Below are 12,563 nucleotides of genomic sequence, written 5' to 3'. Positions count from 1 at the left end.
TTACGGACGACTTCTTGGGACCGATAATTGTTAGCGAAAACAAGGAATTATGCTATAACTTCTCCTTGGTGACTATGTTATACTCGGATCAAAATACCCCATATCGTCATCCAACATAGTGGTCAGTTTAGAACCTTGGGTAGTATTCACAAGAGTATGACAAAACTTTTGAATATTTGTTCGGTTAAATTTTGAAAACCAAATATCGTAGCGCTATTTAGATGCGGTATGTTAAGGTAAGTTTATAAAACCGGTAATTTTCCACACAAGGTCAAAATTAAGCAAATGATGTGAAATTCTATTTAGAAGTTAAAAGTTTATAATGATTCCATTCTAATTGGCATTATCATTATTAATATTACTGCATGATATTTACGAAGCGAGTGGGCAAGTAACAAAAATGTTCAATCCTGTCATAATATTTTTCATCATTTAAATAACAATCTACGCAAATATCATGAACAGAGCTTCTTTCCCAGAACTGCTTGCCTTTGGAACACTGTTCCGCTGGCATGCTTCCCGGCTAAATACAACATGGTAGCCTTCAAATATAATGTAAACAAGTTCCTATTAGGTCGTCCTCATAAATAAATAAATTCTACCCAATTTACACCATTAAGGCTTACTTCACTACCACCTTACATTCATTAACCCTTATTCTCGAGTGGCCTTTTGGTCTTGATAAGTGGTGACCCTAAGTAAAAAATCTCATGACTCCTTGTGAAACCTTAAAAGCAAGAACTCGTTTTCCTACTAGCATTGTAGGGAAATTTCCTTTCTTTCCCCAGTATTTTCATGAAGTATTGTTTTTTATCAAGAAATATCCGTTTATGGAACACAATACTGTGAGGCTGCTTCCCAGTTTCCTACAACATGGTTGTTCTTGTTGGGAATGTAAAACATTCACAATAAAACTTATTGTCTAACTACAATCTATTATAAATGACACCCTGCTCTCCCTCTCTGTGCCTAAAACTAACAGAACTTTAATGAGAAGTGTTTTTTTTTTTTACCCAATAAACATCTGTTCATGGAACACCATACTACGGGGTTGCTTCCCAGATTCCTACAATATGGTTGTTTTCAAATCAAATGTTAACAAGTTCTTGTTGAGCTATCCTCTTAAAATAATCTCACTCTTCCCAGTCTCAATCGTTGTTACGAATCCTCCAAACAAACTCACTACTCCTGATCCTCAAGTGCTCACTATTACTAAGTGCTCACTATTATTAAAGCAGAGGTTGTCTCCTACTATAAGCACAACTACTTGAATAAGTAAAGCTTAAGTTGTCTCCTCTTGTAAGCATTCTTCCTTGGGATAAAACACGAGTTTCAATTATAAAAAATGACTTAATAAAGAGTAATCACTTAATCAAATTTTATTTATTCCCTTTAAAATTTTCAATCCTCTCATAATATCTTTCATCATTACAATCTATCTCATTTTATCCATAAGTGCTTTTGGCAATATCCTCCACCCAGGCTAAAGTTATCAACTCATTTAATTCACCGTCCTCTTTTTTTACGTTCTTTTCCTCCTTTGTGATATGGATTCGAACTTCCCTGCCTACTACCACTTTTTATGCTCAACACCCCCCAAACACCCGAGCAATGCCGGAAACCCCCGCTAGTTTAATATAATTATCAGTATTTTCCAAACCTAGTGTCACATAATACTTGTCATAAACAATCTTTAAAATTAATTGAATTTTGTCCATTTCATTCATCATTTTCAATCCTCTCGTAATATTCTTCATCATTGAACTGGCACTCTGTTCAAGGACAATAAAATTGTTATTATTAACAATACTCTATTATGTAAGTGAAGAAATGCAACAGAATCGTTTGTTCTACGTAGTGTTTTCCGGCAACAATAAATGTAAATTACATTTTAATCTCTTTGGACTATTTTCATTATCAACATAATTTCTATCAATATAATATTCTGCTTCTAGCTTCCTTAGTCCCTATGTTACGCTTTGAAAAAAGCCAAATACTATGTTCGAAGGCAAAGCTGCTTCAATAAAGGTTAAATTTTTTATATTTAGCTTTAAAAAAGGGTCATCAAATCTCCACACTAACGTAATGTACTTGCAATAACCCTTATCCCTGAGTGGCTTCCGGGCCTTGATAAGTGGTGATCACTGTGTAAAAAAAAAAAAAGCCCTGGACAAGAATATTAAAAGAATTCACTTTCATGTAGCCTCGTTTTAGAATATCTATATATATAGATAATATATATATAATGTTTTGCTTGCTTCTTCCATTATGGTCCTACGTTACGCTTTGAAAAAGGCCAAATACAATTTTTGAAGACCAAATTCGAAAAATATGGCTTTTAAAAAAACCCTGGACAAGAATATGAGACTTACCTCTCTTTGGTGTGGCCTTCTTTTCGAATATCATTATAATATTATATGATCATTCTTATTATGGTGTGAGAAAGCAACTCGTAGAAATTTCGACGTGCAATGGTTCTTCACTGCAGAATGAAGTCAGTGAAATCTTACATAAAAAGGGAGCACTCGAAAGAAACCGGGCAACAAAAGAAGAATGTTTGACTATTTTCATGATCAACATTCATATTATTGTGGAAGTAGGTGGGAAGGGAATGATGTTATTTGGTATCAAGCGTATCAGTGTGTTTTGACCAACTCAACATTGCCAAGGAGCAAGAAATATAAGATTACACTATTACATTTAAAAGGGATAGATATAGTAAATTTTGAGTTTTTTTATGGAAATCGCCCCAGACAAGGTATGGAGCCACTTGATGTAAGGAACTAAAAAAAATAGTACTTCAAGATCAAAACTTGTCAACGATAAGATTTAGTTGTTTTTGTTTTACGGCATATCAACATTTTTCAGGTTATTTAATGCCGAATACAAAGATTTTGAAGAAAAATTTTTTAATAGAATATATTTGTTGTTTTCAAGTTGGTTTCTATTTAACCCATAGTTGGAACCCTAACAGGTACTACCACTCCGGGTCAGAGTGGACCTGGGAGCAATGGCAATTAAAGGGTGGCTCCAAACTCCCTAAAGCCCGCAAGCTAGGGTCTCACCACTGGATATAGTTTAAGGTCATATCCAGGACCATTCAACGATAAGAGTTAGATAGAATAGATTCTGACCAAGAAAACAGGAATTCTTCCTCCTGGAATGTGAGGACTAAAGGGCAAAATAAGAGAAGGTAGAGTTACATTATTATTTTTTATGCATTAAAACAAGAGAGAGGAATGGGTTTGGTAGAGGGCGAAGAGAGGGCAGGGAAGAAGTAAGAAAAAATGAGGAAGAGGGAAAGAAAGAATTAAAAGAGGCAGCTAGCTAGAAAGAGGGGAAAGATAACAAGTTTAAATATAAAGATTTTATACACACTATTTAATTTCTATTTAGTGTTTTATAGCCCCGGGGCAACGCTGGATGTCATGCTAGTTAATTATAAATTATTTAAAAAAAAAAAGAAGCTATACATGGTTAAGGTAAGGTCAAATTCGGAGAGTTTTCCACACAATATCAAGATTAAATAAAGAAAGGACAGAATGCATTTAGTAGTTGAAACTTTATAATAATCATTACAAGGAAATAAGATGACGTTGTGGGAGAAAGTACGTGGCAGAAAAGCGAGTGGTTCAGGGCAGGGAGCACAAGTTAGAGTTAATGCTGATGTAGCTGTATTACTCTATTATCTCTATCGCTTTAAACACGTTCTTACACCCGAGGCTATTCTCTGTCGCTACAAATCCATTATCAGACCATATGTGGAGTACTGTTATCATGTTTGGGCTGGTGAATCTCTGTTCCATTTATGGTTTTTGTTTAAGTACAGAAACGTACTTGTACTTTCATTTACCCCACTTTTTCTTTTTCACTGTAACCTCTCTCTTACAGACGTGATGTTGCTAGTCTCAGTCTTTTCTATGAATACTATTATGGTCTGTGTTCTTCAGAATTCTGACCTATTCTTTGCTTCCTTTGTTTCAGCTCGTTTGTCTCATTGATCTAGAGGTCTCCGCCAATTCGCTGTTTTGATACCTCACTGTAAGACAGCTTCTTATTTCAGTAGCTTGTTCCCAAGAACTGCAAAGTTATGGAACTCTTCCTGCATACTGTTTTCCTCCTACGTATAGTCTCGATCTTTACTAGATTAAGGCTAATAGGTATCTCCTGTCTTTGCTATAATCATTTTCCGTTTTGTAAGCTACTTACATTAATGGCTTCATGCTTTGTTTTGAACGATTTCCATTTTTAAAAAAATACAGTAAAAAGTAAATCAAAACTTTACAGCAATTTGTTATTCTTTTTAATTACCTTCATTCAAAGAATGCCAACACTTCTGTAACTACCACCTCAGCACCGCTGTAACTGATTCAGTGATGCGTATGTAGCAACAGCGGCATGACACGTATACAAATGACCAAGCTGGTGCGCGAGGTAACGTCACAGCGGAGGAAGAAAAGGGGAAGAAAAACTTGGAAGCACGAGTCAGACAAGACAAAATGCAATCCAAACTTTGAACCAAAAAATAAAATGGTCGGGCGACCGTATGTCGTGGGGCAAATTGCATACATAGCAACGAAAAGAAAAAGATATTTTAAAAAAATTAGTGGGGAAACAGCGAGCCGACGATAGGCCAGCATGGGAGATTTGACAACCACATAGCAACAGGACAAGCAAAAATGTTGGCGCGGAAGAAGAAAAAACACAGCAGAGTTCTGTTAACTACATGGATAATGAAGAGACTTTTAAAACCAAGATGCAAGCATAGTTTGGAAAGTATCATGAATAAACGCCTTTTATTTCCATGGAAAAGACTGAATCGAATTTATTTATTTATTTTGCGAGACTTCATTATTTATTTTTTCCTATTTGTGAGACTTTTAAATACAACATCGGATTCGAGAGTGTTAAAATGTAACTACCATGTTACGCCGCGACTATATTTGCAAATATACGTCATAAAATACTACAGAGAGACGAGCAACTGTTTCTATTCACAACACCATATCGCTCACTTGTTCACAATGAGAAGTGAAAAACACTCCAAATTATGCTACAATATGATTTTCTGTCAATCGCCTTCTATAAAATACTGGAAGCTGCCCCTGTGCGCTAAAAAAGAAAATCTATTAAATAGTTTTAAGTAAGTCAGATCTTCAAAGTAAAACCTATATATGTATGCAAATTTCAAATCGACATTTTATTCTGGTTAATAATTCAATTACGAAAATTTTCTCGAAGTGTTTTTTTTAAATAAAAATAAAAAATTCCAAGTGACTTCATCGATTACATATTCTAGTCGATCTAACACTTATTTCAGTAAGGGATACTTATAGAGTAAATTCGTTTGTTAAAAATGGAAAATTCAATGTAGATACATTTACTGGGTACGTATTTATTCATATTTTACTATTGTTTAAATTACGACTATGTTTTCTGAATTATATTTCAACATTTATTATATACATAATTACTTATTCTCAATTTCCTTACAACATTCTGATCGAAATCTTTATTGCGATCAAGATAATTTCGAAATTCAATATCTACACTAAAACTTCATTGGATTTCGTAATTCTCAAATGTTGCTGTAAAAACCTCGATTATTCGTTTTCTTTTATTCTTTTTGTTTTTTTTGTTAATAATAAATACTATTACTCACCCGATGTGTCCATCTGGAACATCCAACAACGTAACTGGACATCCACTCCGATTCTGTGTGGCCATATATTTCGCTGCTGCAGGGTTAGTCGAATTTACGGTGGTAACTAACAAAGCCATCAAAATTAACCTGAGCAGCAAACTCCCATGGTTTGGTAACCCTGGGCTCCACGGTCTGCTTTCTTTAGACATTGGTGATATATGAATATATGTGTTTTTGAAAATATCCGGAGGTTTGATGTCCGGTCCTACGTTGTGTGCCTGCTTCAGTTGGAGTCCAAAGAGTTAGGCTAAGAATTGTCCCTCACGGCTATGCTACCCGATGACAAGGGAGGTCCGTCGATGAGAAAAAGGTTTTTGCTTTTCGTCGGTTTACGTCTGGGTGCCGCTGCAGAAAAGAAACAGAAAAAATGATAGCTTAGTGTTTCGTAAAGAATACAGCATAGCAACGTAGTTTTGGAGAAGGAAAATTCTGAAATGAGAAAGCACGTGACGCACTCCTGTACGATCATCATCATAATCATCATCATAATCGTCATCGTCGTCATCATCATCATCATCATCATCATCATCATCATCATCATCATCATCGGTTTAGCGTCAATTTTACATGCTGACATTGTGATAATATGGGTGACGCCCCCCCCCCCACACACCATGAGAGTGTTAGGAGTGATTCATAAAATAAGGGAAAAGTTGTTGGAAACGAAAACTTTGGAAAAAATAAAACAAAAATTAAGAATAATGGTAGGAGATGATTCACCAAGACGGTCGAAAATGAGGTAAGTAGTCAGCTGGGAGTAGTCGAGGCGGCGAGTCATTTTCCGTTTGCCAGTCACATTTAGACAAAAAAAAAAAAAAACAGATATAGGATTTCCGATTGTGAGGCAATAAATTTAGGAGTCAGAGTTAGTTTACGGAAAGATTTCAGTTGGCGACAGTTGACGACTGCTTGCGGCTTTTGGCAGATCAGGAGAGCTTTAGCAGAGGAGGAAATGAACTGATCAATCGACCGACATCTCTCGACAACAGCAATCAACAGACAACGTTTTTCTATCCATGATCATACATTGATTTATACACGATGTACAGAGTTGTGTTTTCTCTTGTGAATTCGTGTTTTTTTATTTATTTACTTTTTTTCATCTATTTGTAAATCAGTGATTTCTCCCTCGGCAGTCGCTAATATGAGAGAAGACGATATAGCCAGAATAGAAGATATGGGAGAAAAAAACTACAGAAAGCAGCGTTGAGGTCAGTGATTCTGGAAAGGGCACGCCACGGTTCTACGTTGAACGCCATTTAGAAATTGACTTTCAAACTAGCCTATCTTTGGCCTGATTTTTATTTATAATTATTTTTCGTAATTCCATCTTTCTCACTTTCCCCTATGTTTATCTTAGCCTGGCGCTACTACCTCTACTGTTTTGCATCTACTAACCTAATGTCACTCATTTATTCTTTCACGATGGCTGCACACATCTTTATATACTGTATTTAAGATTTACATTATACATCCATCGTATTATTCTCATATTATTTATTTCCATGCAACGCATGTCTTCAACACTCATTGAGCAAATTTTGCTTCCATATATCATAATACTGCGTAATAGATTCTTCTCTTGGTCAACAGTGGAAACGCTTTGCTGGTTAGTAATGACAGCTGTTCCTTAAACTTAATCCACCAACTCTTCTAACAATAACACAAGCACTTGCTGCAGCCTGTGCCCAAATAGTGACACTAAGGTAACTAAACACCTGGAAAACCACATTCAATCATATTTTGTCCACGTTAGAATTCTCATCCATCTTTATAGTTCAGCCGATGCATACATTCACCGTTCTTGCATTCGGATATGAAATTATTTTCATGTGTCTTACTGTAGGATACTCTTACCGTGCATAAATAATATATACTCGTACATCTTCTATGACAACCCAGGTTGTCCTTAATTCTCACACTATTAAACGTGGAAGTTGGTAGAAAACGTTGTGATTGCTGGTTTATTTTTAAAGTTTTATTTGAATAGAGCAATGACAGAAAAGTGAAATACGTATGTACGAGATGGATAGAAAGAGAGAGAGAGAAGGAGAAGGAGACGGAGACGGAGAGAGGGAGAGAGAAGGAGAGAGAAGGAGAAGGAGAGAGAGGGAGGGAGATTTAGAAATAATGAATTGGAAGAAGAGATATCATTTACATATTCATACAGACCGACTCTCAGCCACCTGTGTGGATCATATCCTCCCTACCCGTCCCCAGCTCTCTAGCAGAGAGAACCGCCGCGTCTCGCCTGGTCTCGTCGGTATCCAGAGGTTGTGAAATATAACTCTTCTGGGCGGAAGCTACACAATGTCCGTCTTCCGCTTTTAGCCTCCTCCTTTTAGAGCGCCCCTTGCTCTCCTTCGTTATCTAAATTTACTTAGTGTCCTGAGTATAACTTAAGTGCAAAGCCCTTATCTGGGAGACTTGTGGAATGTGGTTAGGGTTAGGGTTAGGGTTTACCCTTTAATTTATAATATTCCTAGATCCACCTTCAACTTGATCAAGTGGTAATACCACTACCAAAGGCAACTCGAATATAACGATCAATGAGACGAAAATGATTGCCAAACCGAAAGATGAGAAACATTATTGGAGTACTAAGATTTATCAATGGTATGAGTTTGCTTACTTTTGAGGCGGTTCATGACAAGAATTCGTTGACTTGGATTTAAAACTGATCAACTTGTAATCGTCAGGGAAACAGTTTCGCGGCAATATGTTCCGCAGACGAAAGGCTCTTGCAAAGAAGCCCTGTCAATATAGAAATTTTGCCTGACTCGAGGCAAATGCAAAGACAAAGAAAAGTCTTTTACTGTTGTGCTAGAGAGACGAGTTATATAAAGAGTTGTGGGTATGACTTTAAATTATATCTGGATGTAGCACGCTAATTCGGGATCCTTGGTGAGCGTTATCAATATTCCCAGGTCCAATCTCAACTTGAGGGATAGTTCCTGTAACAGTCCCATATATGAATTTAATAGCATTTGTCGCAGGAAGAAACTAAACTGCATCGTACACGTTTCGGCAAGACGTCTTCATATACCTCATCGCATTATACTGACATCCACATTTTTTCGGTTCTTTTTACTCTTTTCCTATTTGCCTGTTATGTTTCGCAGTCGTAGACACACCCTTAAATTTATTTCATGGTAGTATATGCAGCTTAGTTCCTGGAACAAACGCAACCATTCCGATCCACCGCAAATTTGTGTTGATCGTTGCAAATCGAGAAGTGTACCTTACTAAAGACAATAAATGGCCGGAAAGAATATGCAATCGATGAAAACGATTGGAATTTCTGTTGTGATATCGGAGTAACACATACTGCAACTGTGCATCGAAGTCTGGTTATGAAAGTTTAATAAGCCAATTCAATGCAGATTAAAAAAAACAATTATTTGTTAATAAATTAAAGTACTTTTCGACATAATAAAGTCTTCATCAGGATAGACATGTTTTTTCTTTTCATTTTATTTATCCCTCGTGGCATGAGGACACTAAGAAAAACAAGATCCGTTCAGTGTTATCAACGTTGATTTTTTAACAAATAATTGTTAGATTATTTTTTATTTGCGTTGAATTGGTTTACTAAACTTACATTTAGAATTTGCACTTAAACAAAAAAGCGATCTTTTATTTAACTCTGCCCTTGAGAAAAGGCAAGAAAATATTAACAATCAAGTAAACCTGACCGTCAACCAGCACTTTTATCCGTTACGCCTCGGGCTCCAAACTATTTTCTACTTTTTGACTCAGTAGAAGTGCCGAATGTCAATTATATGGTTGTAGATTCGATTCCTAGCTCGGATTGCTGTTAGTCTAGCCACACTTAAGAACTGTAATACAACGGAACAGTCCGTCTGTGCATGATTATCAATTAGGTTTAAATTCGATTTCTATCACGGAGAAAATATATCTTCATATAACTTTTACACGCGACCACGCGGATCTCCTAATCCCAATCTGGACTTTTCAAAATTACCGTTGATAACACCGAACGGGTCTTGTTTTTCTTAGCGGCATTATGCCACAAAGGGATAAATAAGATGAAAAGAAAAACTGTGTTTATCTTGATGTAGATATGATTACGTCAAAAAGTACTTTGATTTATAAACAAATAAATGTTTGTTTATTTTTTTTTATTTTAATCTGCGTTGAATTGGCTTACTAAACTTAAAACAACAATTTTATCACGGAGAAAACATATCTTTATATATATATATATATATATATATATATATATATATATATATATATATATAGTTAGTAATTTATAAAATATATATGGCGATTAAGCTACACTGAATATTCGGCGTTTCATCCACTCTAGGATTCCTCAGGCTTATGCGCGAATTCTGTGGTTTTTTTATCGTTTTGATATGGTCCTCTTCTATTGAGGATTTAGTTAGCCAATCAGCTTTCTAGTATCCACCGCGCCCCCTTCCTATCAGCCAATGGGCATGCATTTTATCGGACAAAGGATCTGTTTTAAAACTAGGTTAGTGTTTTTTTTTTTTTTTGTTAGTTTATATATAAATATATATATATATGTGTACATACATATATGCACATATATATACATATATATATATATACACATACATATATGTGTGATCGTTTATGTATATTCATGTTTATTTAATTTATTTATTTGTTTATTTTCTATTGTTTTTGTTTTAAAACTATTTTGTATCGCTATCCTAGAGTAAATTTTATTTTGTGAACACAGTTATTTGCTATTTCTCTTCTACAGTTTAATAGATGTTGGGGTTCTTTAAAGTACAGGATAGCAAATTTTTCATGAAGGCATAATCTACATGGGTCGTCTAGATGCCTACACGTGGTAAATTGTCTTATTATTTTCCATTCGACTACCGGCAAATGTCCGCTCTCCTTGAGTTCCTAGTATTTATTTGCTAGCGTTGTTTTCATACAGTGTTTTTTATTGTTGAACGTACTTTTGTGGTCATAATATCGAGTTTTGAAATCTAAGGAAGTCATGCCTACGTAATATTTCTTGTTATTCGGGTTTTCTTTCGCAAATATTGTTGCCTGATAAACTACGCTTTTAGTTAGTTAATTTTGAACTGGGCAAAATGTGCGGTGTCTACAGTTGCATTTATCTTGTTCGTTATGACTATTTTTATTAATAGTATGGTTGTTCTTGTCCGGGGTTGGTTTATTATTATTATTATTATTATTATTATTATTATTATTATTATTATTATTATTATTATTATTATTATTATTATTATTATTATTTCTGCTAGTGTTAGTTTTATTTTTGTCATGGTGTCTACTTTTTTATTGTTTATTTTGTTGTTGTTTACATTGTTTTTATTTAGTATTTTGTTATTATGTGCTTTAATTAACATCTCTAAATTTTCGCAACAACTGTAGGATAATTTAAGGTATTTTTATTGAAGATTTTGTGTAAGGGGTTGGTTGCGGGAAAGTGTTTTTCAATAAAATCTAGAATTTTCTTGCCAAGTTTTGTTTTTAACATTTGATTGTATGAGGCCGTATACAAAATTATAGTTCTTTTTCTTCTATTTTTAATTTTATTATAGTTATTGGTGTTTTGTTGCTTATATTTGATATCAATATTTTTGTATCCACTATTTTTAGGGCTGGTTCGTAGATATTGGTTGACCTGTTAAATCCATTTTCATCGCTTCAGTTATTACTGAGTCTACTTACGATCGAGTTAGGAATGTGTTTTATAATTGATGGTGGGTGATTGGACTTAGGGTTTACGTAAATTGGAGTAGCGTTATCTTTTAAGTAGGGTTCATATGTGTTTTTATCTAAATTTAACGTGACGTCCTGGAAGTTTGTTATTTTTATGTTAGCTGATACGTCTGCTTTTAGGCCTAATTTTTTCATTTCCTTGTGTATGATTTTCTTAAAGTTTTCTCCTGTGACTTTTTTGGAGTTTTTTTTATTATAGCTAGTCCGTCATCTCTATATAGGCCGATATCCGTAGTATCGAATATGCTTGTGAGGGTATATAGAATGAATAATCCCACAAGTTCTGATGCCTCTGCAGAATCTCTGGCACCCATCGCCAAATCAAACGAATTTTTCATTTTAGTTTTTATCCATTGGTTATTGTTATTTATTAGAACTGATTTTCTACATTTTTTAATGATGATGATTTCTTCCGAGGATATATCAGTGTATACCTCGGCAAATTCTAGGGCAATGTTAAAAAGTTCTTCGGATATCGAGGGATAAAAGTCTATGATGTCAAACTGTATAAACGTACATTTATTTTTGTTTTCTATATTTTAAAACCAGGTGATGGCTTCGGTAGCATTTGCCCACTGGTTTAATTCTAGGTCTCGTTTGTTTACTCTAGAAAGTATTGCTTTGATAATTCTACCTATTTCTGGTTTAGTTGGGTTTATCAGGCGGGTGCTGAGATTATTATTAAAGTCCCATTTGTGGTCTTTAAGCAGAATGTATGCCTCTCTAGGTTTCAATTTGCCAACTTTATCGCTAATTTTTAATTTATCGGTAATCTGTTTATTTTCAGTATTTATTATATCTATGTAGTCGCATTCGTTTGTGTCTAGTTTTTTGTAGTTTTTTGTAATGTTTTCTGTGATTAGTTTGTTATATTCTTGCTTATCTATTTTATGAAAATTTCTAGTTTTATCTGCTTTTACAAAGATTTTATTAGAGTTGTTTATGTTTCTAAGGATTTTGTGTAGTTTCCGTTGGAAATTGTTAGGTTGATTGTGGAATTCTAAGTTTTTAATTACGTTTAAAAGGTAATTTTCAAAGTTTTTCAAAAGGTTTACTGTTTTCGCATTTTTAAGGGTTTTAAAACCATAGGATTCTTTTTTGTTTA

At 34.6% G+C, this 12,563-nt stretch overlaps 1 protein-coding gene across 3 annotated transcripts in view; it reads right to left on the bottom strand.

The window, feature by feature from the left end:
* The window catches only part of LOC145259217 (uncharacterized), a 304,488-nt gene that overhangs the window by 131,429 nt on the left and 160,496 nt on the right, over positions 1-12,563 (bottom strand). For all 3 annotated transcript variants that reach the window (XM_080117055.1, XM_080117054.1, XM_080117053.1), the window contains exon 2: positions 5,663-6,049. In XM_080117055.1, coding sequence (XP_079973181.1) covers positions 5,663-5,853 — 191 coding nt within the window. In that variant the 5' untranslated portion in view covers positions 5,854-6,049. The remainder of the gene's footprint in view (positions 1-5,662; positions 6,050-12,563) is intronic.

The sequence above is a fragment of the Euprymna scolopes genome, chromosome 34 (genome assembly GCF_053919585.1).
Source record: "Euprymna scolopes isolate OS-2025 chromosome 34, ASM5391958v1, whole genome shotgun sequence".
Taxonomy (NCBI): Eukaryota; Metazoa; Mollusca; class Cephalopoda; order Sepiida; family Sepiolidae; genus Euprymna; species Euprymna scolopes.
Note: the sequence above shows the minus strand (reverse complement) of the source record. Positions and strands in the feature narration are given on the sequence as shown.